General features: G+C 43.7%; 1 protein-coding gene across 1 annotated transcript; it reads left to right on the top strand.

Annotated features, from left to right (window-relative positions):
* The first annotated feature begins 284 nt into the window (after positions 1–284).
* PRDM1 (PR/SET domain 1) lies at positions 285–22440 on the top strand. Its single transcript, XM_060114918.1, has 7 exons — positions 285–447; positions 2051–2299; positions 8705–8824; positions 12753–13005; positions 18025–19139; positions 19584–19712; positions 20067–22440. Exons 1-7 carry the CDS (start codon positions 406–408, stop codon positions 20637–20639), a joined length of 2481 nt encoding a protein of 826 aa, XP_059970901.1. The 5' UTR covers positions 285–405; the 3' UTR covers positions 20640–22440.
* The last annotated feature ends 5474 nt before the right edge of the window (positions 22441–27914 follow it).

The following is a 27914-nucleotide window of genomic DNA, read 5'->3' as shown; positions in this document are numbered from 1 at the left end:
ATTCCAAGTAAATGTTGAAATTCACATACGGAGGGAGGAAGCTCTGGGCGCTCTCGGGCTGGGGGAAAGCCCTGGGGTGAGCTCTGCACGGCTCGGCCAGGTGTGGCCACGCCCCCACTTCGGGCGGCTGGTAGGAGTGAATCACGAATGGGAAATCTGCGGCAGGGAGGAGGAAAGGGCCGAGCCGCCGGCCGGGTTAACACAGACTGAGCGTGCTGCCGTGACACTCGGCCCTCCAGTGTTGCGCAGAGGCAGGGCAGCACGGCACCTGTCTGCGCCGGGAGTCGGGACACGGGCGCCGGCCGCCGGAGGAGAGGGGCACCGCCGCGGTGCGCGCCAGCCCTCGGCCGGGAGGGGACGCGGAGCACATGCGGACTGTGTAGGCATGAGCGACACTTATCTCAGATGTTGGATATTTGCTTGGAAAAACGTGTGGGTACGACCTTGGTAAGGAACTTGATCTTGTTTTTCATTCTGAAATTGATCTGAAAACTTTTTTTTTTCTCTCTCTCTTGGCTAACGTAGTCGTAGTAGAAACCAGAAGGGCTTCTGCTTTAGGGCGCTTAGTACTGTCAAACACTTATAAGACTTTTTCCTTATGAATCATTAACCCTTTCAGTTCTAGGCATAATTGTCAGTTCATTGAAATTTCGGTAGTGGCTCCCGCCCACACCCGTCCAATAAAGTAACTATTCCGCGTTGGCTTAAGTTTAAATTTTGGTTTTATTTTAACACTTATTTGGCATCGTGACTGTACATGTTGCAACTACGTAGAAATAAGCACGTTTGTTTAAATCGTGGCCGAGGGAAAGACAACTTAGCATCCGACTTTTTTTTTTTTTAAGAGCATCATATTTAGGGAAGAAATAAAAGAATGGAAAAGCCACCCTGAAGGACTTGGACGGTGTTATGTTTACATTCTGACAAGGACATGTTCTTACATGGAAATGATACCCACGTTCCTGCTGCTTCCCCAACCCGTCTGTATGCGAAAACACTGCAGACGTTGTTTACCTTTTTTTCCCCCTCTTTGGAGAGCACTTTTCCTGCGTGTGAGGGGGGATTTGCGGGAATACCCTTATCAGTGTATAAGTGGAAGCAGAGCTCGTCTTCTGAGTCTTCTATATTTGTTATAACTTTAGTTACAGTAACTGCAGCCCATCAGTGACTTCTGGGAATTCGTACACTTTCAGATTTAAATGGAAAGTGCTATTTGTAGCTGAGGGCTCCTAAAGGAATTCTCTCCAGGGAATTCTATTGAACAGTTTTATGCTTTGTTTTTACTTTTTCAATTTGGCGTGAGATGCCCACGGTCAAAAGAAACTGCGGGGAGTTGCCCCCCCTTCCGCCCCCGTCTTTCCTTCTCTTTTCCTATGGTCCAAACGATCTCGGAAAAGCTGCAGCTCAGGGATGCTGGCAGGATGCAGCCCTTCTCGGCCTTCCCTGTGAGAGGATGAAAGAGATCGCGCTGCAGAGGGGGGGGGGGGGTGAGTTGTTTTGAAAGTTGTTTTGAGTTGGGAGCTGGTGGGAAAGTTCAGTCTTCCCCATTTGGAAAAGGCAGGCTGGGTTCCGCTCCTGCACCACACGCGCTTTCCATTTTTAGCTTCATTCAGAGGCAGACAGAGCTCCTTCCTCTTCCTCTCCTTGTTTGTGACACTTTTCTGAGGCAGCTTTTCCACAGCGCTGAGGGTCTGGCGGCCATGACCCCAGGCATCCTGGGACAGAGAACTAGGCGCCCCCAACATTTTTCTGCCGTGAGAGGTAAAGCCAGGGATTGGAGGTGGTTCTTTTCCTTTTTCCTTTTTTTCTTTTTTTTAACTTTGTCCCCCAATGTGGTTGCCACACTTTTTTTTTTTTTTTTTTGACTAAGGATAGCATTTAAAAACCTTGCTTCTCCAAGGCAATCTTTATACGGCTTTCTGGCTCTTACTCAACTGTACCAAGCACGCTGCATCTGCTTTTAAAGTCTTCAGACGACTGTATTAGTCATAGCCTCTCTCGGAGGAGCCACAGGACAATGGGGATTAAAGGCCTTTCCTTTCTCTTCCAGGCTGCCCCTAAGTGTAACTCCAGTGCTGTGAAGGTTCCAGGGTTGGCAGAGGGGACTGAGGGGACCATGAAAATGGACATGGAGGACGCGGACATGACTCTGTGGACAGAGGCTGAGTTTGAGGAGAAGTGTACATACATTGTGAACGACCACCCCTGGGATTCTGGCACCGAAGGAGGCACTTCGGTTCAGGCAGAGGCATCCTTACCGAGGAACCTGCTTTTCAAATATGCCACAGACAGCAAAGAGGTAAGCCTCTGGTTTCTTGTTGAAGAAGAGTGGCACCTGACGCCAAATCTCCCTACTTGCCCTTGAGGCCTTGTATGTCTGTGAGAATCTGCAAGTATCAGTAAATAACCGATCACTTAATTCACTTCTTTCATTGCTTTCTCTTGCCCTAAGTCCATCCCTTCTTATTCCTCCAGCTCTCGACCATTCCATACGAATTAGTAAACAGTGAAATCTTTTGGCAAGTTGACATGTCTTGGAAAAGCCGAATTGCAGCATGGGGTGGGTGAAATTGTCAGCAGCTTTGAGAAAGTTTTCTGGCTATTCTGGCCCTCGTCCCCCGGTATACTAGCTTTTGAGGGAGAGAAAATTTTCTTAGAAAAAATGTTTGACATGTTTCTTTTGTCTCTTTTTGGTCATGAGATGGCTTTATTTATTTACTTTTTTAACGAGCCAGCTTTCTTAGCCGGGTTTCTAAAATTATTCTCAAAACCTTGACGTGTTTATGAACTGAAGTGATGGTATAAACGAAGAAGAGTTTCATGTAAAAGTGCCCTCTGTCCGGATGACTTCAGAGCTAACCCCTGTTTATCTGCGGCAGCTCCTTTGCTCTGACCGGGCTGGCAGGCCAATTTCTTCTTGGCCTCTGAAGTGGGTGCACCCTTTGTTGTTTCAGAGGGGCTGAAAACCCAAACTTGGAATGAGCAAAGGATTTGTGTTTACCCTTTTCTATAATGATTGTAGCTAGGCGTGATGTTTGGCTGTGAAATAACTTGCAGAACCACCTCTTGTTTTGAGAATTCAGCTACTGCAGCTGCTTTCATTGGTCTACTGCCTGCCGGGCTGAGCTGGAGGAATCCACCCGTCCACAGCCCTGCCATCACAACCATTCCCATAGGTCACCGTCCGTCCTATCACTGCCTTCAGAAAGTCGCGAAAAGGGGGTCATTTGCTGTAGGAGCCCAGAATTCTATACTGGGACTATTCATTACAACCATGTCAAATCACTTTCCTCCTTCCCTAAGGAACAGCATTTGAAGGAGTTGAGAGCTGGTTTGGGAAATACTTTGTCTCTTTCCTGTTTGTGTATCTGAGTTCAGTGTTTTTGGTGAGGGGTGAACAGCTGTCTAAAGTTAAATAGAGCAGCTCTGCTTTGGGTTTCATTAAAGCTCAACTTTTTTTTTTTTTTCCTGCTGGGAGAGAGGAGGCTGATTTCATAGAAAGCAAACTTTAAATTGTATTTTTATGTGAACATTACCAAAAATTTCACGCCAGAGATCGGCCTTAATTACACCTCCTGCTGAAAGTAACACCCTTTTCTATAGAAGGTCTCTTAATATGTGGCCCATGGAATCAGTGTAGGATTTGTTTGGGTATTTAAGGTTTGGCTGTGGCTTTATAAGGTGTAGCATTTTTTCCCATATCAAATTTGATCAGATATTGATCTGTTCCCAGGTTTCAATTGTGCTGTGTTGCCCCATCCAGCCCCTTGGGATTGAAATCAAGACCTCCATTCTGTGGGTCACCCTTGCCTTTTAGTTCTGTAGTGTTCTTATCCTCGGTTCAGCTCTTAGCTTAAGTTTTTCAATTTTCATCATTCTATGTAAAATCATAGCTAAATAGAATAATGCCCTTAGTCCAAGGTTCAGAAAGATAGTCACTTACTTAAGGTATATACTTAGAGCCAGAGCCAGGACTTGGAGCAAAGTTCTTCAGACTTCCCCAACCAGTGCTACTTGATTGTGCTACACTGGCCCCTCTTGGTGTCACTGTGGTTTTATTTATCGTCTTAAGATAACTTCAGGACGATCATTTATTAAGCTTGTTTAGTGTTTTTTTTCTCTAAATGTGTAACTCCCTATTTCATATATTCAGCACCCAAAAAGCATACAGTGCCTGTATTCCTAAGGAGGGTCCTTCAAAACGAACCTAATAAGAAATCAGGTTTCTCTTATTCTGTTTTCCCCTAGAAATGCTTGAAGAGAGCAGTATATCTGTAGTCCCTCCTCATAAAAGCAACCAGGAAACCAACTTAAATATAATACTGTCTTAAGCTCTCTCTGGAACGTGTACCTGTTATTCTGTTTCTCCCTCCTTCCTTTTTGCACTTTGGGGAAGGAGAGCTCCCTCCAGGTGGTGAAAGAGAACTGTGGAATTGAGCCATTGAGAGTATGAGAGCTGCACACCAGTTCTAGAACAGAAATCTTCAGGATGGGTGAAATGTTTACATTATCATTATTCAGTTAGTTCTTTCAGTCCCACAAGCCGTGGAAAGAGGAAAAAAGCCTTTGTACGTGTAGTTTTCATCTGACTGATTTATCTTGCCCTTCTATAAATGTTTTCATTTAAGTAGCAAAGATGTTACATTATGTACTGATGTTCTGACATCCTGGGGATTTTTTTTTTAGCAAGACCATTTTTCATTATGAATTTGTGCTATGTGTCAGCACCTTTTTTTTTTTTTTTTTGGTTTAAAAACAAAACATACAAACCATATTTCTGATCTTGACCCTCATTTTTAGATTTGGTTTAGAATCATTGTGCACCTTTAATGAGGCTGTTCTTACTTCCTATTTCCAGAACTCAAACCAAATATAGACATACTATTCAAAAACTTTTAAAACTTTTTAAACTGCTGGGTTATTCTTTTAGGGGGATTTTCCCCTTGACCTCCTGAAATAATTTTCTGTGAATACTTGAATACAGAAAGATCGATTTAAACACTTCTGTTCTGGAAGCAGTAGCCTGTACTGAGGTTGCTTGAGTTGAATTCAGAGGCTCTGTGGCTCCGAGCCTGACCTCCAGAGTTGTGTGGCAGTGAAACATCAGGCCGAAGATGGGGACTCAGTGTCCATTTTGATTGAAGTCCATTATTAAGCCATCTCTAAAAAGTATCTTGCCGTAAGTGCAATTCCCTCTTCATACTGCCTTTTATTTTGGAGACCATGTACCCAGGCATTGCCACATTTCTTTTAATATGAAGATAATTAAGAAGGAAACTTTCCAAAAACATCGTTATCCACTCCACCCCGGTTTTTAAAAAATGGGGTGAAGTACAGGCTGAAGTACACTACAGAGCTCTAGTCATCTCAGTGCAACTATCCTTGTATTCAAAATAGAATTTTAATCGAATGAGTCATTTTTATGGAGGGAGAGGGGAAGAGGTAGCTAGTAATTTAAATGATTTTAATATAATTTGGGGTGAGGATGCTTATACCACATTTAGACCTGAATGATGTTTCTGCTTGAAACTCACTGCGATGCGTGTGTATTCATATATTCTAAAGAGGGAATTTGCTTTCAAAAAAAAAAAAAAGCAAATTTATTCTCCTTACTATCAGACTTTCATTCAGCACCCCCAGTCCACCTATACTAAGTTGTGACATCTTCATTTTGTAAAATGGAAAACAAGCCCTGTTTTTTGTCTGCAACCCATGGACTTCAGGGTATGTTCTGTAACTGAGGCCCCTCACAGATCTGAAGGGGTCAGCCCCACACATAACACACAGTGGGGAAGAGCGGGCAGGCGGGGAAGTGTTGAGGCCAGTGTCCTCTCGCTGTCTCGCTGGTAGGTTTATGGGAGGCACACAGCAGTCCGTGCCCAGCAAGGATGCTTTAGGACCCTGGTCAGTTCCAGTGAAGTTTCCTTCCTGAACTAGGTGAACACATTCTTAGTCTTTTTAGCTCTGGGAAATTCAAGGCACATACCAGGTTCCCCTGTATCATAGGCTAGCTCCAAGGATAGAACTTTGTTGGCTAAGATTCACATCTGGATCTTTCCAGGGCCAGAGGGAGAAGTATGACTTGGGTCTCCCACTTCCCACGAAAAACTACCCTGGTTCCGATCCCCACTCCGGTTACCTGGCTGAGCACTGGAATCTTAGGATTGGAATCTTAGAGTTGCAGCTCTTATGTGCTCTTTGAATAATGTCTCCGACATGGATTTGAGGTGAAGGTGCTGATTGTGAGATAGGGTGCTGGACTGGGAACGGATAGAGATGGTATATAAGCTACACTGTTCCTTCCAACCTTGAAATTCTGTGATTTTGTGTCTCTGTTTATTCACATGTGTGAGTTTATATGTACCCAAAGCTCTGTGCATCACACAGCTTAAAATATTAGGGTTCTGTCTCACTTGCAAAGATAATCTAATATCGAGGCTCTTTTTATTTGTTTGGGCCTTGAGGGTTTTCACAGACCTCCCTTTCCTAACAGATGACTCGCCTGTCTGGCCGCTGCATTTCACCTGTAAGTTATCGATGACAAGAGCTACTTCCAGGGCTGCCACACAGCTTCCCCAGCGACTTGCCTATAGCTGTGCTCAAAGGTGTCAGGTGGCTTATGTCTACTTCAGATTCCTTTGTGGGAACAAAATGCTAGTTGACTTCTTCTGGACCATAAGAAAATGGTGTATGTTTCTTAGTGTAAGATTGATAGCTGAATACCACAAAGCCCATTGCTTAAAAGAATGGCAATTCAGAAGAAAAACCCTGGCCTCAATGTCGTGCTACTTGTTGGTAATCAAGCTCTGACCCCCAAGACACTGTCTGCGAGAGACTATCATTTAAAACAAGGTTGATGAACCAGTTGAGTACCTTTTTTACAATTACTGCTTTAAAGTGGGTATGTTGAAAATATCAACTGCTAATTATTGGCTCACCAACAAATGACATTACTTGTTTTTCCTGTTTGTCATTCTAATATTATGGAATAATCACTCAGATATGAATGCCAAATGATTTGTGTCATAGAAGCCAATTCCATGCATTTTTCAAATTAATTATTTTCAATAATATATCATAAACAATGAGCCTCTGAATAAGTAAGTCTACTTAAGCTTTAGGATGTATTTTTATCTCAAGACTGTGCTGAAGTACTCCCGTCCCCCAGAGCTATACTGCCAACGTATACCAATAATGATGAGCTGTTATTGAAAGGGCAGATAGATGTAAATGAGGCAGAGGAGGAGGATGAAATGAACATCTGCTTTTTTCAGCTCTTGCCAGAAGTTCATAACGGGCCAAAAATAACACTAGCTCACCAACCTTGTTTCAACTTGTGTTAGGTAGAGGAAATTTTCTTTTTTTCTGTCTTTCCAGTCTGGGTATGCTCCATTGGCTTGTATACTGAATACTAAATTTTTTAACATTAATTCTTTAAGTCACGTACATGAGAAAGCCTGGTCTGTCACAAGCATGTAGGTATGCTTATTCCATATTCATTTAAACAGAGACAAATTATTGATGAGATTAGTGAGGTGTCAGTGTATATCATAACCAGAATCTTAGATTCCACTGCAGACATTTATTGCTTCATGTATTGGGGCCTACCATGTCAGGTACACAACTATAAAGGAGTCACCAGGGATAATAAAACCTGGAAATAAATATGTTTTACCTCCCTTCTTGGTCCATATCAGTAAGGTATTCAGTACGTGATTTGTAGGCTGTTTGGAGCAAAAAGAAAATGAAAAGAGGAAAGTGAGTGAATAAAAACCAAAACGAAATGTACTGCAAAATGTCGTAAGGGACTATTACAGAGGAGAAGGAGTTCTTTTGAATAGTAATGAATTGCTTCCTGATTCCTGGTTGGTGACTTTTTTTTTCAACCCCCCCCCCCACCAAAGAAATTTACGACTCAGGAGGAACTGGTATAGTTAACATGTTTCTTTAGCAAGGCCCTACAAAGTCAAAATGTGTGATACATCCAAGTCTGAGAAGGTCATTTCCTCAGATCTTAGAACCCACAGCTCTCCTCCATATAAATTCCACTTCAAAGGAAGACTTTTGACCACTGTTGAGCAGAAGATGCTAGAGAAGAACAAAGTTACTTGAAAGAATTCCCTTCTATTAAAGAGAACTTACAAGTTATAAGAAGAGAAAAAAAACCCTCATCTGGAATGAAAAAAAATATAATATATTTTGTTTCTGGTTCCTTAGGCCTTTGTGGAACAACCAAAGAACATTAGTTTGGTTTCTGAGGTTAAAACTATTTTATTCCCCTTAAGCACACTGTTTATGGCTTGAGGGAGAAGAAGAAGTAGGAAACTAGGAGCGGGCTGAAGTGGTCTAACCTTGACTGTCTAGTTCTTCAGTATCTGAAACTCGTTCTAAAATGGAATGGTTACCCTCTCCGTTCTCACATAAAAAGTATTAATAAAAAATAGAGGACACTCAGTCACCGGAGAATTAGACTGTTTTATATACTTGGTTGTGTATTTGCTTATGATCTGCGAGTTTAAAAGATGGTCTTCCCCAAAAGTCAAGCTCGTTGTTAATTATGTGGCACCATTAATGTCCGCTCTCCATAGTACAATTTCATCATTGTTGGTTATATTACCATTTGACGATTCAATTCATTGAAATGAAAAGATTGATTAATATTTTACAGTTGAACTCATTGTTTCATATGTTTTACCCCCTTTAGGTTATTGGAGTGGTGAGTAAAGAATACATACCAAAGGGGACACGTTTTGGACCTCTAATAGGTGAAATCTACACCAATGATACAGTTCCCAAGAACGCCAACAGGAAATATTTTTGGCGGGTAAGTAGGGAAATTTTTCCAGACTCATTAAGTATTAGGGGAAAAAATGAAACTAAAATTGCTGGGTCACTTCCTTTTTCAACCTGTCCTGGGGCTCCCCACAAGTATTCAGGGTCCCCAAGGACATAGGGAATTCTAAGCAATCGTGATGAACCTGGTTAAATGTTTGGCCTGGGAAACACAGCCTGTATGTAGGTGGTTAGGGATGGAGAGATGGTCTATATGTGAATCTTAATTTTTGCAATTCATTAGAGCTTTGTGATGAAAGGAAACAGTTTGCTGCTTGCTTCAAGGGTAAGTTCATTTGCATTTCTGTGCAAGGAAGTAGTAATGAGTCACCAAGCCTTAGATTTCACCCCTTGTTGATCTCTTGCTGACTTAACTTTAATTGAATGGACAAGTAATCATAAATGAATTACCTCAAAAATAAATGCCTTTAAGGAAGGATGGGTAGAAGATGGTACTAGGGGAATGGAGATGGACCACAAGACTCGTCCTGTTTCAATGCACCTGTACCATGAAACTATTGGGTTTGACAGTACATAAGTTACTCCCATAGCGTAAAGGAAATGCTTACAATCATTCGGGATGATAAACTTTCCTTTAACATCCAAAGAGTCTGGCCAATCCAGTTTCCTTTGGAATATCACACTTAGAAAGGATCTCACAGGACTTCCCTGGTGGCGCAGTGGTTGAGAGTCCGCCTGCCGATGCAGGGGACATGGGTTCGTGCCCCGGCCTGGGAAGATCCCACATGCCGCGGAGCGGCTGGGCCCGTGAGCCATGGCCGCTGAGCCTGCGTGTCGGAGCCTGTGCTCCGCGACGGGAGAGGCCACAACAGTGAGAGGCCCAAGCACCGCAAAAAAAAAAAAAAAAAAAAAAATCCGCCTGCCTATGCAGGAGACACGGGTTCGAGCCCTGATCTGGGAAGATCCCACATGCCGCGGAGCAACTAAGCCCGTGCACCACAACTACTGAGCCTGTGCTCTATAGAGCCCGTGTGCCATGACTACCGAAGCCCGCACGCCTAGAGCCCATGCTCCATAACAAAGAGAAGCCACTGCAATGAGAATCCTGCACACAGCAACGAAGAGTAGCCCCCGCTCGCCGCAACTAGAGAAAGCGCACACAGCAAGGAAGATCCAACACAGCCAAAAATAAAAAATTAATTAATTAATTAAAAAAATAAAAAAGGACCTGACAGGTGAACTAATTAGATGGAATCTTTGAGTAAAAGACCCTGGATTAGGATGAACAGAGAAAAAATTGGACTACTTTCCATTTTCCCATAGATCTCTCTGGGATACTTGGTTTCCTCAATTAGAAAATAAAGCTACCTTTACTAAATTTAAAAGCAATTTTTTATATACATACTTGCATAAAATGTACATGATTACTGAGAAACTGTTACTAAAATTCTTTTAAGAAACAGCTACATGGTAGCAACAAAAATTGTATTATACTTACTCTGGCCAGATTTACCTAGAATGCTTATATCATTTGGACAAGTATATTTATAAAAGATTTCTATTTGGGGATCACTCAGAAGCTGTTCCTAAGAAACAAGCTTTTTTTTTTTTAATTTGGGAAGTTTTGTGTTTTAGTATTTTACTATTTTCCAAACAAAAGAGATCACTGAGAATTTTTCACTCTGAGTTGTGTGCTCACAATTTTTATTTAATAATTAGTCATGCTTAAAATATATTTAATACCTGACTAATAATGGGCAAAATGTAAGCGAGTTCATTTTTCCCTTTACTGCCAATAAGGTCTTCTCAGAAATGAGCCACAGACACGTGTAGTTCTTGGAGTTGAAGGTCGGAATTAAGAAAATCCAGCCTAAGTCTTGTTAATTCATGATCCTTTTGAAAAAAAACGACAAGAAATATTTAAGAACCTCCTATCTCTGTCCCAGTTCCCTGCTTCATTGAAGATTCACTCTAAGTAGCTGAAATGCTTTCCTTGGGAGGATTTATTGAAATCGGTCCTTCACATGCAAAGGATATTGTAGGAGATAACTTCCCACATGTTGTTAAAAGCATCCTGATTTTGCTGGCAGGAATATGAACATCTGTTGTGAGGAAAGAAAAAGTTTCATGCAAATTACACAGTCAAAGAAGAGAAGGGATGTTCAAGTTGAGAAACCAGTGACATTTCTTGTAACTGTGCTATGAGTCAGCACGTTTTTAATCTTCTTGATAATATATGGAAATGTAGAGAGGGTGATAGGGAGCAGTGTGCATCTGACGTATCCTTATTTTATTTTCGTGTGTGTGTGTGTGTGTGTGTGTGTGTGTGACTTCATGGCATCGACATATCTGTTTTTAAATGAGGATACAGTAAATTGTAGTCCGTGGAAGGCTGACTGGAATCAACATACCCGTAGCTTTAGAAAGCAGTTTCCGCCCGCCCAGCGAAGAGTGCAACAGCGATGGAACCCCGTGTTCCTGGAAGTTTGCACATCAGAGTAAACAAACTTGAAAACCCCTCTTGATAGCAGAATTCACCCGGCCTTGTTCCATTTTCTCTTAACAAAACACACCGCAAAAGCTCTCACAAGCTGCTTTGATGAAGCCACATGTATTTCCCCCTTCACAATTTACAGGAAGTTACTCTTAAAAGAAAGTGATTCTGGTGTTTACTGCCCGTGTTAAAGGGACAGAGTTCCTTTTTGTCTGATAACACTTGAGCAGAATACAGAAACACTTTAGAGGCTAACATAGCATGTGACTAAGAAGAAAGCAATAACCTGCTGTCCGGTTAGAGCAAAACTTCTGCTATGAACCAGGCCCTATGACTTGGAACCTCTAAGTTGCCGATTACCAGGTATTTCTTATATATGTGTTAAGGATCTCTTAAGTCTGAAGACGAGTTGGGTACATCTTAAAAAGAGGGAAAGAGAGAAACTTACTGTGGAAGGGCAAGGCGTTTGTTTATAAAGCTTCAGTAAGAATGTATACTTTAATGTTTCCTATTTTTACCTCTACCTTTTTACCGAGTGGCCTGAGGGCATCTGTTAACCAAAAGCAGCATGCCTCTAGGGCAGGCTTTGAGTTCTTCATTTTGCATTGCCTTGAAAGAACAACGTGGTTTCTTTCTGTTCTTTTACCAAAAACACGAACCCTGTGGCTCTGTGAGTGGTGTTTTAGCCCAACCACCTCACGGATAAGAGGGTTCCCTCTCCCCTCCTCTGCCTTGAAAGAAAAGTGCAAGGCCGAACTCGCTTGTCAAGAGGAAAAGTGGCTTCTCAGTAGACTGTCTGATGCTGGCTTCTGTCCCGGTGTTCACTTTGTTATGGCAGGTGAAGTTCACCTTGGCCTCACCCAGCGTTTCCCCAAAAAGGCAAGCTTCCAAGTATTCATATGAACAAGTGTTTCTGCTGGACTTGGAGGCTTGGGGGTGGAGGATGTTTGCATAGTTTAAGCCTCGGGCGGGGGTGTAGGAAACGGCAAGTACAGAGGCCATAGAAAAAGTTGAGAGACTCGGTTTGACGTACTCAGTCGGGTTGGTCTAATACCCAGTGACTCAAAGCATTAAAAGTCTGCATGATCGGAACTCAAGTTAGTAGCATTGCCTGTGTGCCATTCACTGTGGTAGCAGAAACAGTACTCGGTGGTTGTTGAGTCCTTCTGAGGCAGCTCCTTAAATGAAATCTTGTGTTTCACTCTTCTGTTACTTTTCCCCCCAAAAGTGAAAAGACACTAAAACTGAAATGGAAAAGGTAACTGACAAAGTGTGCCTTCCCTGTTAATGCCCTTATTTCTGCTGATTCAAGACAACTCCGGCTAAACTGATTGCCTTTTCTAACCAGGCAATAAGGGACCAGAAATCAAAGCCGGGATTTGCTGGGTTTATTCTCAGAGGTGCCAGGGAAGCTTTCCCTTGCTTGGGGGCTGTCTTTTCCATGTCTGTCTTCTCTTTGGGGCAGATCTATTCCCGAGGGGAGCTTCACCACTTCATCGATGGCTTTAATGAAGAGAAGAGCAACTGGCTGCGCTACGTGAACCCAGCACACTCTGCCCGGGAACAGAACCTGGCCGCCTGTCAGAACGGCATGAACATCTACTTCTACACCATTAAGCCCATCCCCGCCAACCAGGAGCTTCTTGTGTGGTATTGCCGGGACTTTGCGGAAAGGCTTCACTACCCTTATCCTGGAGAGCTGACAATGATTAATCTCAGTAAGTGGATTACAGAACAAAAAAATCAGAAATGCCAGTAACGTCAGTTCTGCCCCTTTGCGCTAATAACATGTTGTTTAATTACATGGCTTCATCGGATGGGCCAAGGAGGTGGCTTAAACTAGGGACTGGGAACAGGAAAACAGCTTTTTTGAGTCTCTATTCCCTATAATGAAACTGGATCATTTAAAAAATACTAAGAACTACTTTGAATGTTCAGAAAGTTACAGGAAGAAATATATGTTCAATGCTAATCTATCCAAAAGGGGGCAGGTAGGATTATAATATAATAGAGATTGGTTCTGACATGCCAAGAATGCAAGGTATATAGTTCCTTGTTTGTGGTAATTTGTCAGTGCTTAACATGTACATTGAAATATTGCAGAGATGCACATTTGGTTATCAAGTTATGGTCTGATGTGAAACATGAAAGGTTTCTAGAAAAACTCGGAGCTATAATTTTTCAGATCTTATTTGAATATGGATAACCCTAAAGATTTTATATCTTAGCTTCCTTCCTAATGGTAAAAACCTAATCATCTGATCTCCTGATGAGTTTACAGTAACCACCTATCACTTTATCTTAACAAATCCTCAGTTCCTTAGGTTTGCAAGCTTTTACTTTTTTATTTGGTTAAAGTTGGCTATCATGACCTCTCTGCAAAACCCTACTTCATTTTAGTCGTTCTCAAGTGATCTCTATGAATGATTTAAGATTTACCATAAAATTCCAACCTGTTGTAGCTATGGTTGTATATTCGCAGACTGCTAAGTTTTAAAGCAGTTTTTTAAATCAGCTCCTTCTGGTTTAAAAGTTTTGGTCTCTAAATGCTGAAATTTTTGTAACCTTTTGTTTTGATCTCATTTCCAACCTAAGGAGAAGTTGCAAGAACAGTACAAAGAATTCCCAGAGACCCTTTAACCAGATTCATCAGTAGTCCATATGCTGTCCCACCTGCTTTATCTGGAGGCTAAATTGTTTTAGTTCACACTTTGTCCTTTGAGATGAATGTTAATATTAACATAAATTAGAATTTGACTTAAACTTTAGGACCAATTATTTATCCTAGTCAGGTATAATCCAATTGTGTAGCTATTTGGTACTCATCCCACACTGTCTAGTTTACTTTTGCTCTCCCTGTGATCCCAAGACTATATTTGCAGTTTTCTGAAAAGCTGGGGCTATAAAAGCTTAAGGACCTCCACCATAAGATCATCTTTAAATTTGTGTTTGTGGTCCTTACATACACACATATTGTGCACCTTGAGCTTCAGGAAGAAGTCTTAGAATAGTTGGAACAAATTGGCTTTCAGCTTGAGCATGGTGGGTATAATCAGGTCCTGGCCAATGGTGGCGGTTCTTTTCCCTTATCTCTCTTTAGCGCTTCCAAGAGTCTCCATCATGTCACTAGTGCCAAGCATCCCAGGAGCCCTTCCGCTATTTTACCACCTGTAGGTGCCAGGCCCAGTGGTAAAAGGCAACTTATATTCCGGCAGGACATCTCCCGAGAAGATGTGCTGCTTCCTCCTGACTTTCTCAGCATAGCCGGTCACTTCCTCTTGAGGGTCTCCTCCCATTCCTTGAGCTTCATCATTCACGGATTCAGAAAAAGACTTTTTTTTTTTTTTTTTTTTTTTTTTTTTGAACAGTAACTCCATTTGAGATGACCCACCCTGGTGACTTTGCTCCAACCACAAAGAAGTTTTTTCACATACATCCCTTACCTCCTGCCAGTCAAAGAAAGGTCTTAAAAGGCCTTGCATTTATTCAAATGCTTATTCTTTGTATTCAGAAGCAACTGTCATGTATACTATGAAATGACACCTTTGTTCCCTCAAATATCCCTTTTTGTTTATGCAGAATTTTTTCTGAATGGTGGTTTAACATTTTTAGGTACCCATTCATTGTCCAGTATTCGTAGTAAAGAATGAGAGTTAACAATAGCCAGTCACAATAAGCCAAGACTCCAGTTGCCTTGTGAAACCAGTTGTCTTAGGTGTGGTAACTGATGATTGAGATGCTGATCAGGAAAATTTCCACTGTTTCATCAGGCCTAATAGGTAGATTGCGTCTTCACAAGAGTTGTGTTGGGTTCCATGCTTCAAGCACAATAGAGGCTTGTGTCAGAATCTCCGTGAGGGCTTTAAAATGGCAGTGATAGTTCAACTGGTAGAGTTCTGAGGAGAAGAGATTTGAAGAAAACTGAGGTAAAGAAAAATAAGTAGCCAGAAATCATAAGTAGGCATTTTTTAAAAACCAAAGAAAAGGAGTAGGAACTATCAGGTTTAACTCTTACCCCTCCCAAGTTTTTTTGGTAGTTTTTTTCAATCTATCTAACTAACCCATCTAGAAAACAGTTGACCAGATTATAGACTTCTAAATGTTAATCTGCTTTCTCAGTTTCAGTTGAAAACAGGCTTTGTTTTGCCTACTGCAGAACTTCTAGGTTCTTGTAGTCTTGGGGGTTCTTATTATAGATCGAAAATGTGAGTCGGCATAATTAAGCCATTCAGAGCCTTCAGAAGCAGTTCACTCTTGAAATGACTCCGTCCGCCTACAGCCATTTAAGATTTAAGAACAAAAACAGATCTTGATTTTCTTTTTCATGTTAACTAACTCAAGCTGCTGCTGAGTGGGAGAGTCAGAAATGACACCAGCTCCACTGATTACTCAGCTGCTGAAGGATGGTTTTTTTAAATGTACCTTTTCACATAGACTCCATGATCGCCACCTTAGAACACCTGAGGGGGGCTGACGTTGCCCTCCGGATATTGTTTTGTAATAAGAAATAAATGTATTTTTATGAAGGCATAAGAGATATCGAACACATATCATGGATTTACTATATGCTAGGCACACCGTGCTCAGTATTTTGCGCAGAAAATTATAAATTCCGACTTTCTGGTTTGTTGGCCCAATCGTTAGCTTTTTTTAAAGTTTTTTTAAAATTAATTAATTAATTTTTATTTTGGCTGCACCAGGTGTTAGTTGCAGCACGCGGACTCTTAGTTGTGGCATGTGGACTCTTAGCTGCGGCACGCATGAGGGATCTAGTTCCCCGACCAGGGATCGAACCGGGGCCCTCTGCATTGGGAGGGTGGAGTCTTTCCCGCTGGACCACCAGGGAAGTCCCCAGTCGTTAGCTCTGTGGTAGTTCAATAATCGGATTATGGAGGTGCTCAGTAAGAACACCAGACTAAATAAATAGTAGGGACAGTGCTACGGACAGACTTAAACTTTTTGCTTATGGCTTTAATTTATTGAATTTTAGAACCAAGACAGTGTTGAAGCCACTGAAGAAAATTAGGAGACTTAGATGTTACTTGCCACATAAAAATGGCAGAAAGTTATGATGGTGAAGTTTCTGTATTTTCATTTTTTTTAGGGTGACATCTTTCTGTGGATGACTCCAAATCATTCTTTTTCACCTCACAATTCCCTCCTGTGGGTGTGAGATGCCTTGCCTATCAGCTTTCCAACTTAGTTGTCTCTCTTCCTTTACCATTTCAGCTTTAAAAAACAAAAGTGACAATTTGAACTTCCTGCCTGCTGAGCCTCACTGAAAGACTGATATTGGCCTGATAAGGGGCTATTTATTTTGGTTTCGTGGCTTCAGAAACCCCTCTCCCTCAACAAGCTTTCCGTCACTGCCCCCATCAGCATCTTCCCTGATAGTGTCTGGGCTGTGTTTATTCTGGGGTTGCTGGCTCACCCACGAGTAGCTGATAACAGCCAGCAGAGATAACATTCTCTGAGGGGCTCTCAAACTGGAATCGAATCCCTCAAGCTTGTCAGTCTAGAGAATGGATTTGAAGAATTCAGACTCTGGAGTTCCACAGAGTTCATTTCTAGACCTATCAGGTATCAAGCCTGAAGTTCCTCCTCCGTTAAGTCGAACAGGGACTTTTTTAAAGACAGTGAATGATACTTTTACAGAGGCTTCAGCCCAGTCCCCCAAGCCTGTCCTCTTCTGAGGCTAAGGCCACGAGGTCCCTGCCTCTCCTGGCATCTACACACACCAACAGCTGATGCCTACGCCTACGGCAGGTGTGCAGGCTGGAGGGGTTGCCCTCCAACAACCAGAGCTCCGACTAAGCAGCATGTATTTTACTTTTGGTTTCCAGGGAAGGCTGAGCAGCGAGTGTTTGGTTTTCCCTGCTCTGGCTGGTGTCTTCCCGAAGGCATCGTTTGTTCTGTGTGTTAGGAGGGGCAGTGCTGGCGATGGCCTGGAGAGCCTGTCCTCTCGTTGCTGCTGTTCCTAAACAGTCTGTTTACCAAGTAATAATATGCCGTCTTTTGGAACACATGCTTTCATCTTTGCTGCCTGTTTTCTTTGGTGCTCTAAGTAATTGAACTGGCTCAGGAAGTGCCAGTTGTGGTTTGGCAGAGATGCCTGTGTCATGCCTTGTGATTCCAGGGGACAGCATTACTGGGAGCCTGGTTAGACCAGAGCCTCAGTGAAATTCTGGTGTTGTCAGCAAATCGAGGGGAAGGGTTGGCATCACATTGCTAATCTGTCTGTTTGGGAGAGGCAGTTTGAACAGGGTTTTATCAAATTCGTATTAAACAAGAATGGAGGCGAAAATTGATGACTGCTTATTACTTGAAATGAGTCTTAATCTTGCACATCTAGTTTACAGGGTGTGCTGATTTCCTTTAGGTAAACCGTGAACATGAGAATGACTTTCATTAACCTGTTGACACCCCGTGCCGGTATTTTTCCACGCCATTTTCATGGAGGCTCTCCCTACTCTAGGTCGAACAGGACTTGTCCTATCATGAGGTTTTTACCATTGGAAACAAAAATAATACAAACGGTGCTATTCGTTTTATCGATGCCACCAGTGACCTGGTTTTGCTGAGAAGGAACTGGAGTGGCGAGAGCCTTCTAGAATGAGTGGGCGTTGAGATGCCAGGTGTCCCTCTTGGGGCAGCTGGGGCTCAGGTTTGCTCAAGGAGAGAGCAACTCGCTCCGATTTTCTGTCTCCCTCTGAGTAATCCCCCTTTCTTTATTTCAGCGCAAACCCAGAGCCATTCAAAGCAGCAGAGCACTGAGAAACATGAACTTTGCCCAAAGAGTGTCCCGAAGAGAGAGTACAGCGTGAAAGAAATACTAAAATTGGACTCCTACCCCTCCAAAGGGAAGGACTTATACCGCTCCAACATTTCACCCCTCACTTTGGAAAAGGACGCGGATGACTTCCGGAAACATGGGAGCCCCGAGATGCCCTTCTACCCGCGGGTGGTGTACCCGATCCGGGCCCCTCTCCCGGAAGACTTTCTGAAAGCTTCCCTGGCCTACGGGATGGAGCGGCCGCCCTACATCGCGCACTCCCCCATCCCGTCCTCCACGACGCCCAGCCCCTCGGCGCGCAGCAGCCCGGACCGGAGCCTGCACAGCAGCCCGGGGAACACCGTGTCGCCGCGGGCCCCCGTCTCCCAGGAGCACCGGGACCCTTACGCCTACTTGAACGCTCCGTACGCCGCCGCCGCCGCCGAGGGGCTGGGCTCCTACCCCGGCTACGCACCGCCCCCGCACCTGCCGCCCGCCTTCATCCCTTCCTACAACGCGCACTACCCCAAGTTCCTGCTGCCCCCCTACGGCATGAACTGCAACGGCCTGGGCGCCGTGGGCAACATCAACGGCCTCGGCAGCTTCGGCCTCTTCCCGAGGCTGTACCCCGTGTACAGCGGCCTCCTGGGCGGGGGCGGCCTGCCTCCCCCGATGCTGGCGCCCGCCTCCCTCCCCAGCTCGCTGCCCTCGGAGGGGGCGCGCCGCCTGCTGCAGCCCGAGCACCCTCGGGAGGTGCTGGTGCCCCCGCCGCACAGCGCCTTCTCCCTGCCCGGGGCGGCCGCCAGCCTGAAGGACAAGGCCTGCAGCCCCACCAGCGGGTCCCCGACGGCCGGCACCGCCGCCACGGCCGAGCACGTGGTGCAGCCCAAAGCTACCTCAGCGGCCGCGGCGGCCCCCGGCGGCGGCGGCGGCAGCGACGAGGCCGTGAATCTCATCAAGAACAAAAGGAACATGACCGGCTACAAGACGCTCCCCTACCCCCTGAAGAAGCAGAACGGCAAGATCAAGTACGAGTGCAACGTCTGCGCCAAGACTTTCGGCCAGCTCTCAAACCTGAAGGTAGGCCTGGCGTGGGGTCTGTCCCCTGGAGTGCACGACGCGCGTGCGTCTTTAGTTCACCTCCCGCAGGTTATAAATTGCCGTTTGCACAGTGTGAGACCTGGGCTGGGCACCGTCGATGCGGCTTTGCTTTTGCCTTTGCTGCTCTGGCTGCGCCACTTGGGACACGTTGCTTCCCCTCTCCTGAGTGTCTTCTGAATGATAAACACGTGGGGTTTGCGCCAGAACATCAGTTTCAAGTCCCCGCTTAGCCTATGCCTTTTGTTCCTTTAGCTCCAACACAACAGAGTTCTGAAAATCACATCGGGGTTTGATTTGTTTTAAGACTTCACCTGGATGCTTTTTTTTAAGAGGTTTGCATCCTAAATGCCCGAGTCCTTGCACGGGAATGTTCGATTTTGCAGCCAAGTGACAGCCGAACTAATGTGTGTGGCTTCTTCCCAGGTCCACCTCAGAGTGCACAGCGGAGAACGGCCTTTCAAATGCCAGACTTGCAACAAGGGCTTCACTCAGCTCGCCCATCTGCAGAAACACTACCTGGTACACACGGGAGAGAAGCCACATGAATGCCAGGTGGGCAGTGTTTTCTCGGTAGAACTTTCGACCTCTGTAGACAGTGTCTCAGGAGTCGTCCTCCCATCATCCCATAGCCCATAGTTTAAACCAGCACAAGGATTCTGCCTTCTTTGGGCTGCTGATGAGCTGAGATGATGACACACACCAGCTTCCAGTGGTTGGACAGTGGTCGGGAAGGGAGACACCACCCCATGGGCGGTGTGTTCCCATCGCTCTATTTGCCTAACGCTGCTGGGAGTTTTTTCACCTCCCAGGTTGCTGGGTGTGGGTGGGCAGCGTGCCCCTCCGCTTGGCAGCTCTTAACCTTCTGGTCTCCCACCTCCCTTCCCTGCCCCCTTCCCCACGCTGCAGGTTTGCCACAAGCGCTTCAGCAGCACCAGCAATCTCAAGACCCACCTGCGACTCCACTCGGGAGAGAAACCTTACCAGTGCAAGGTGTGCCCCGCCAAGTTCACCCAGTTTGTGCACCTGAAACTCCACAAGCGCCTACACACCCGGGAGCGGCCCCACAAGTGTGCCCACTGCCACAAGAGCTACATCCATCTCTGCAGCCTCAAGGTCCACCTGAAGGGGTACTGTCCTGTGGCCCCAGCCACGGGGCTGCCTCTGGAGGACCTGACCAGAATCAACGAAGAAATCGAGAAGTTTGACATCAGCGACAATGCCGACCGGCTGGAGGACATGGAGGACAACGTTGACGTGACCTCTGTGGTGGAGAAGGAGATTCTGGCCGTGGTCAGAAAAGAGAAAGAAGAAACTGGCCTGAAAGTGTCTTTGCAAAGAAACATGGGGAATGGACTGCTCTCAGGCTGTAGCCTCTACGAGTCAACGGACCCGTCCTTCCTGAAGTTGCCTCACAGCAACCCACTACCTCTGGGACCTGTAAAGGTCAAACAAGAAACAGTCGAACCAATGGATCCTTAAGATTTGCAGAAAACAAAAGGTGTTTTGTCTTTTTTCTTAACTTATGACTTGGCGAGTCAGGGTGCCTGTAGCAAATGCTTGTACATGATTCCAGTTCTGCAAAGCTCTCCTGATGGCAGGTGGTTTCCCCTCACCTCTCTGGAATTAAAGAAGGATCCCCAAAGTTACTGAAATCTCAGGGCATAAATGAGGGAAAGACAATATATATACATATTATATATACTTATTTACACCCCCATCTATATATTTGAACCTGTGTATTTTGAATATTTGTGTGGATATGTTTGCATAGCCCTCCCATTGCTAAGACTATGGCCTAGTCATAATTATTTTTTCAATGATAATCCTTCATAATTTATTATACAATTTATCATTCAAAAAGCAATAATTAAAAAAAGTTTACAATGACTGGAAGAATTCCTTGTAATTTGAGTTGTTATATTTTTGTCTGGTGGCTGTTCTTTGTAGATAATTTCTGCACATCTGTTTTAAGTACCTAAGATTTAGTAAACAAATACATTACGTCAGCCGACCTCCCTCTGTAATAATGGTTTGAAAATGAGGTTTTGGTATTGCCAAAGTTAGGCAATTGATGTGTTCATTCATAGGATTGTATCATTTTGAACAGCACTGTATAACTTGGGGGTATGTGTGCAGAATTACCCAGTAATAACTCTGGTAGAAGAAATAAGAAAGAGAGAATCTTGTATGTTTCTGTAGATAGTTCAGCATTTTCCCCCCATTCACAGATTTACCAGAAAGGCGACAAGAAGGCTTTGCTAGTCTGTCTCCCTCTCCGAAAAACAGGGTCGCCCCACCCCCAAAGTCATGTGACCGTTCGGAGTGGCCACGAGACTTTGGCATCCCAATGTATTATCTGAAAATGTGAAGAAGACAAAATGCCATGTTTAAAACCACTGCAAAACATTCCCAAAGCACAGGTGGTTTTGTATGGGTGAGGTGAGGGAGCATGAGTCTGGGTGTTTTTGTTGTTGGTCTTTTTTGTTGTTTTGTCAAAATTGCACAAACGTGGTGCTCCACCAGGAAGGATTTGAGTTAGATAGGCTCAGGCCACACTTTAAAAACCAAAAACCGGAAAACGGGTATTCTCGTTGTCTTAGGGTCAAAGCGGGTAATGAACATTCCTATCCCCAACACATCAATTGTATTTCTTTTCTGTACAACTCAGACTTTTCTCAGTATTTGTGTTTTTACATTTTATGGTTAATTTAATTGAAGAAGAAAGGGCATTGCAGAGTTGTTCAACAATTACCTCATTGAGTGTGTCCAGTAGTGCAGGAAGTGATGGCTTCTCTAATGATTTGCTACTCAAGAGGAGAGAGCCAGCGTGCACCAGAAAGCTGGAATGCGTCGCATTCTGTCTCCTCTTCTGCTAAACCCAAAGATGACACGTTGGCATTTGAGGTGTAGCGGAGAATGATGTATATTTATAAATCTATTTATACCACTATACCATGTGTATATATAATATATTTATAACCACTTAAATTGTGAGCCAAACCATGTAAAAGATCCTTCTTTTCCTAATGGCATTAAAAAAAAAAATCAAACCCTTTCTGAGACTTTGCTTAATTAGCACTCGATGACCTCACAGTCATATTGGTGCGCTTGGGCACCCCCTTGGTATTGTAAGTGACCCTAAAACCTTGGTGCAAAGGTGGGGACTGCATGACAACCAGGGAGAAAGAGACATACTTTTTTACTATTAAGGACAATCTAAGATGGGGTTTTTTTTGTTTTGCCACATTCTGATGATGTGGTCACACCCAAGCCCCAGAAATAAAAATCCCATCGACCACTGCAACTTTTCTCTCTTCCTCTCCCTCCTTCCTAAATAACTGATGTATCACTCATCAATCTGGTTTATATATTCAGTATTTTGGCCCATGGCAACTAATGTCAACCTGCAGAAGAGAACAACAAATTTAGGATAATGCACAGAAACTTAAGAGCCTTACTGATCTGTTCCTTTAAGTAACGAAACTGACAGTTCTTTATGGTATTTTTTAATCAGTGTTTGACAAACACAGTCCTTAATTGTAGGTAAACCAAAGCATCACATTCTGACGTTGATACCAAATACTTCCTATTCCCAATTACTCATTGGTTCTTTTTTTCCCCTTTCATGCTTTCTCATTAATGGGAATTTTTCCTGAGACCTGCACAGTGGCTTGAGACTTCTTGATTCTCTTTACCTTCTGACTTTCCCTGAGGCCTCTTACATGTGAATGTTGAGCCCACAATCAACAGTGGTTTTTTTTTTTTTTCTTCTACTCAAAGTTAAAACCAACCAAAGTTATTGGCTTTTTACTTTGCTAGAACAACAAACTATCTTATGTTTACGTACTGGTTTACATTGTTATTTATGTGCAAATTGTCAAAATGTAAATTAAATATAAATGTTCATGCTTTACCAATGCTTGTCTAGTGTCTTGAGTGAAGGGTGAGTGAATGACACCTTAACCATACTGCAAGGGTGGCCCCAAAACAAATTCTGAACGTGACACAATTTGCCTCTATCCTGCACACATCCCCACCCCGACCCTTCATCCCCCCCAGAGATGATTCCCTAATTTCACCTCCTCTCTCGGCGACTGCTCTAACAGGGTTGGCCTCTTGCTTCTCTCATAACTCAAAGATTTTTCTCTTTAATTATGAGCTATAGAAGTGCCCTCTAAGGAAATCATTTCAAGCATTAGCCAGTAAGTAGGGGAAGATTTGTTTGCTTTTGTTGGACTTTTTTGTTTTACTTTGTTGATGGACGTGGGGTGGTGGCAAGGTGAGGAAGACTTGAGATCAAGTCCAGAAATGCCGTCCTAGCCTTGATCCAGCGTGTATGTGTGTGGACCCAGCCAGCTGCTGGGTGAGGGGCATTTTGCCCATTGGTGGTATCATTTTTGCTTCAGTAGCCAGCCTTGAGCACCCCCATGGGGAATCAGCGCTTTTGTACTTCTGCATAGTCTTCCTGCCCTACATCCCATCGTATCTTTGTCCTTCACATCTTAACTCGGGAAGTAGATTTGCCACTTGTGCATTTAAAGCAAATTTCAAGAAAGCTGTTGTTTGACCAGCCTCTGGGCATTGTTAGTCTGAAGCCCAGGGATCATGGTGGCTTGGCCATGTGGTCCCAAGGGTCGTATGTTGGGAGTGAGTCTACTTGCTCATCCATTGATGCTCCAGTAACTAATCTTTCTCCAGTCACAAACAAAAAGGCACAAATTATTTTGAGTCTCACTTGGTAGATGTGAATAAGAGAGATGCCTGTATAAAAGTGCTGCTGCCCTCAATGAAACAAACAAAAAAAAATCTAAAAGCCCTTTTCAAATGGTTTTCATGCTTGCCGTTTCATCCACTACCAAGTTCATGGTACCACGCCCATGCTAACTGTTAAGAAAATAATGCTCCCTACATTTAGACACTCAAAACTGCCCACTTTTTTTAAGTGCTTCTTCTTTATATTCACTTAAACATCTGTGCCAAGAATTTGAAATGCTGCCAACATTTAACCAGGGAGTTAAGAAAACCAGAACCCTATTGTCATAAACGGGCCAAACGGTGCTGGTTGCACTACTAAATTCTACAGAACCATTGTGGTAATAATTTTTCAAAACAAAGCCCAAAAGGAGTCAGAGTATAACAGTTACTACCATAAATCATAGTTCTTTACTTGGCAAAGCATGCCTTTCTTTCTTGAGAGTTACCTATCTCGGGAACACTTGTGGACTTAGCTGTTTAACGAAACATTACATGAGAAGATAATATTCACTAGTAGTTCAAGTCTCGCCGGCCGACATCCACCCTGTTGAACTGAGACTTTGGGCAGCTGTTTGTAGAGCAAGGCAAAAATGAAGAAGCCACCTTTTTGAATCTTTCCTTAAACTAAAAGCCCTGTTCACAAATGATGCATTCAATTCTTCACCAGAAGAAAACATATAGAATATACAGTTCCACGGGAGTTTATGGGCACACATCTCAAATTTTTTCTCTTGAGGGGCAGGAAACCAATTTAGGACCCATAAGTTTGTATAAGTGAACTTATTTCTCTCTCTCTGTGTGTGTGTGTGTGTGTGAAGCCTTCTTTAAAAGAAGATAATGGGGAAAGGCCAGAGCAGAGAAATGAAAGTAATTAGAGGCACATGGAGGACTTCTAATGTAAAACCAGGCCTCTGGGATAATCTGGTCTACAAAGGAAGGCTGTACCACAGAGGTTGGCAGCTAAAAACATTAATGCATAGAAGAGAAGTTACATAGAATGGGATCATTGAACCAATTGAAAAGACATTTCTATTTCCTTTATGAGACCATAGAGTTCTTTCTCCATTATCAGTGTCTGGCCAGAAGAAATCAGATCATCCTGAGCACTGGCTACCTCTTTGGAGTCCACTTCTGGGCATACAGCAGCTGCAAGGAATGTTTCAGGACTCAGGAATAAGCCTCCCATCACATCCTTTTTTAAGCTTCAAGTCCTCAGGACCCCCAAGTCCATTTGCTCAAAGTGCTACTGACAGCTGCTCCTTCAATAAGTGAGAAGTGATTTTAATCTCAGTATAGCTTTAATCATGTAATTTAGGCCAAAAACAGAGCAAGATTCCAAAAAGTTATTTTTAACCTGATTTATGCAAATACTCCCCATGCCCAGTTTCACAGAATACGATAAACTAACAAACCCTCTCCTGGTTTGCTCTTCCTTCCAGGTTTGATAAATAACGAACCAGAGTTGGTCATGTACACATTCCTTCTCTCTGAATTTAAGATAGAAGCTTTTACTTAGCATAAATGTGAACACAGTCACCGTGTAGTTTTCTCCTACTCCCATCAAGAAAGAAAGAGGAAGTGACAGGTAAATGCCAGTGGGTAGTTTTGGTAAGAAATTCTTCAGCGTGTTAACAAAAGGGGGTTGTTCTCATGGGATCGGGGTACAACTTCCCATCTTCAGGTATCTGAAGAATTCCTCTGTGGGCTATGGCAGCCAGGGTGAGGAGTGGAGCTAAAGAAATGAAGTTAAATCATGAGCAGAAGGGACTTTGGTTTAAATGACAAAAAATAACACCCACCTCTAGGGTTGGTAACACAATGGGTTCCTTTCCACGGGAGGGAGGAAGTAAGTCTCCTTGCTGGGAGGGCTTAGAGCGGAGCCAGCTTGTTTGAAAGCACAGGATAAGCAAGATGCCTGGCAAGTCCTTCCCACGTCTGTAATTCAAAGGTTTCTCTCAGCCTTACAAACGATGGTGCACCTGGAGACAAGACAAAGCTAAGGCTCTGGTAGAGAACTTAAGTTTCCTTAATGTTCCTGAGGCCTCCTAGGAAACTATTTATATAAATCTATATGGAAGACAAATCTGAAGAGCTTGTCTAATTCTGAGGAAGAGTCCATGACACCACGAAATGAACTGTATATTTTGTAAAATATTTGGAAACGTATTCCCTGTTTGAGTTCTTCCCAGGGATTCTGAAAGGGGGTGGAAAATGAGACATGGTACCACTCTCACCTGGCACCCAGCACTCTGCAGAGCAATGTCCAGGCTAGCAGCCTGTCAGTATAGTTACGCCTTGGGAAGAGAAGGGACCGTCTCCACCCTCCCTCCTTCCATAGCAAGGCTGCCCTTTAGCACTATTTCCCATCCACACAGGCAAAGGAAGTGGGATGCACCCTCATCCCTTTGTGTGGAACGCTTTCTTGCCTCCCCAGTTTTAGAACAATTAACGCGAGGGTCATTTGCTGTGAGACTAACCATCTAAAGATCATGAATGGGGTGATTTAAGTCCTTCTTCTGTGCTCCCCAGGCCAGAGTCTAAATATACACCCAAGGTGGGAACTGAGATTATGTGCTCCTACTCTGCAGGAAAGAGTGAACTAGGGGTTTAGTTCTAGTCCTGGTTCAACCCCTAGTTACCTGTGTGCTCTCAAGAAAGTCCTGGAACTTCTTGGGCCTCAGTTGCCTGATCCATAAAATGAAGGAGTCATTTCTAGGTTGTCTTTGCCTCTTTCAGAAGTATTACATCTCTTAATATGCTAAAAGTCCATCGTTTTCTCTTATTTCCTTTTGGTTTGTTTTCCTTGGAAGTCTGATTGTTGCTATAGGCAGATATTTGTAATTTAGAGAGCAGATGTCAGAGGAAAATGGAAATGAGGGGCAGGCTTATATGGAAAAAACTATTGTGGCTTCTTTTGGCAAGAGATTGGGCTCGCAAAGGTCCTGCTAATTTGTGAGAACCATGAAATTTCCCTAGGAATTAATATGCTCATCTGAAAGGAATCAAGATTCTTTTAATGGAAATAATGAGTTGTGTGTAAATCAAACCTCTGCTCAAGTACCATGAATTCTAGGCTGTTTAGTTTAGCGGCTTTTTGTTTTTTCTTATACGTCTTTTTTCTTTCTTTCTTTTTATGCAAAGGCTTACTTGTATGAAGACTAAGAAATATTTAATTTTGTTGCCACAAAAAGGAAAGGGGGTCAAAAATATGAGAGCTAAAGAAGAGAAGGTGAGGCCAATCGAGAGAACCCAAGAAGACGTTGAAAGAAACATTCTGGTTAGCAAAGCAATGGAGGCCTCGATACTGCTCTAACGGTTCAAGGTTTAAAAAGGGGAATAAAGAAAAATGAAGCAGCAAGAGGGAGGAGGAGAGGGAAAGGTTAAGCCAAGACAGAAACTGTGAGTAGATAGATGTGAAAGGGGCTGAAAATAAGTGAAAAGTGAAAAATTGCTTTATGAATAAACCGTTAAAAAATAGTGAGTGAAAAAGCAATCGTGCTTCCAGTTATTACTGAATCACCAGCTCGTGGCAGCCAGAGGCTGACCTGAGCTGCGACTCCAGGCTTAACCTATATGCAGCAGTTGGTGCAGGGCTGCTCCTGTGGGCGGACTCCGTTTTCTACTTGAGTGTCAGTTTCACTGTGATTACTCGCCATCACAGACTCATGTGGCCCATTTTACCGCCTTGAACACAGAAAACATGACTTGGTCCTCTCTCCAACCTGCTGACACTACAAGGCAGGCGATAGCTTCTCCGTACATACAGGACACGGGCAAGGCAAGGAGCGAGGGCCGAGGGCCGGGGAGGGTGAGCAGATCTTCTAAGAGAAGTTGACGCAGCCCGGACGCTCAGCCTGCCTCTGCCATTTTCTGAAAATGAGGCTGTGAGTTCATCATACTCAGTGATCCTTTTCATTCCTCGTGGTGTGTCAGGGCAGGGACACAATGGCCGTCCCACAATGTCTTCTGTTCCAAGAGCTGACAGAATATCCTCTCCGG

The sequence above is a fragment of the Mesoplodon densirostris genome, chromosome 12 (assembly GCF_025265405.1).
Source record: "Mesoplodon densirostris isolate mMesDen1 chromosome 12, mMesDen1 primary haplotype, whole genome shotgun sequence".
Classification (NCBI taxonomy): Eukaryota; Metazoa; Chordata; class Mammalia; order Artiodactyla; family Ziphiidae; genus Mesoplodon; species Mesoplodon densirostris.
The sequence above is the reverse complement of the archived record's forward strand: the minus strand, read 5'-3'. Positions and strand labels throughout refer to the sequence as shown.

Bases quoted from the DNA above. Each gene is read 5' to 3' on its own strand.
- PRDM1 (XM_060114918.1), top strand. From the start codon at position 406: ATGTTGGATATTTGCTTGGAAAAACGTGTGGGTACGACCTTG. The intron at 8,825-12,752 runs GTAAGTAGGGAA...TCTTTGGGGCAG, and splicing joins ACAGGAAATATTTTTGGCGG to ATCTATTCCCGAGGGGAGCT. The intron at 13,006-18,024 runs GTAAGTGGATTA...TCTTTATTTCAG, and splicing joins GCTGACAATGATTAATCTCA to CGCAAACCCAGAGCCATTCA.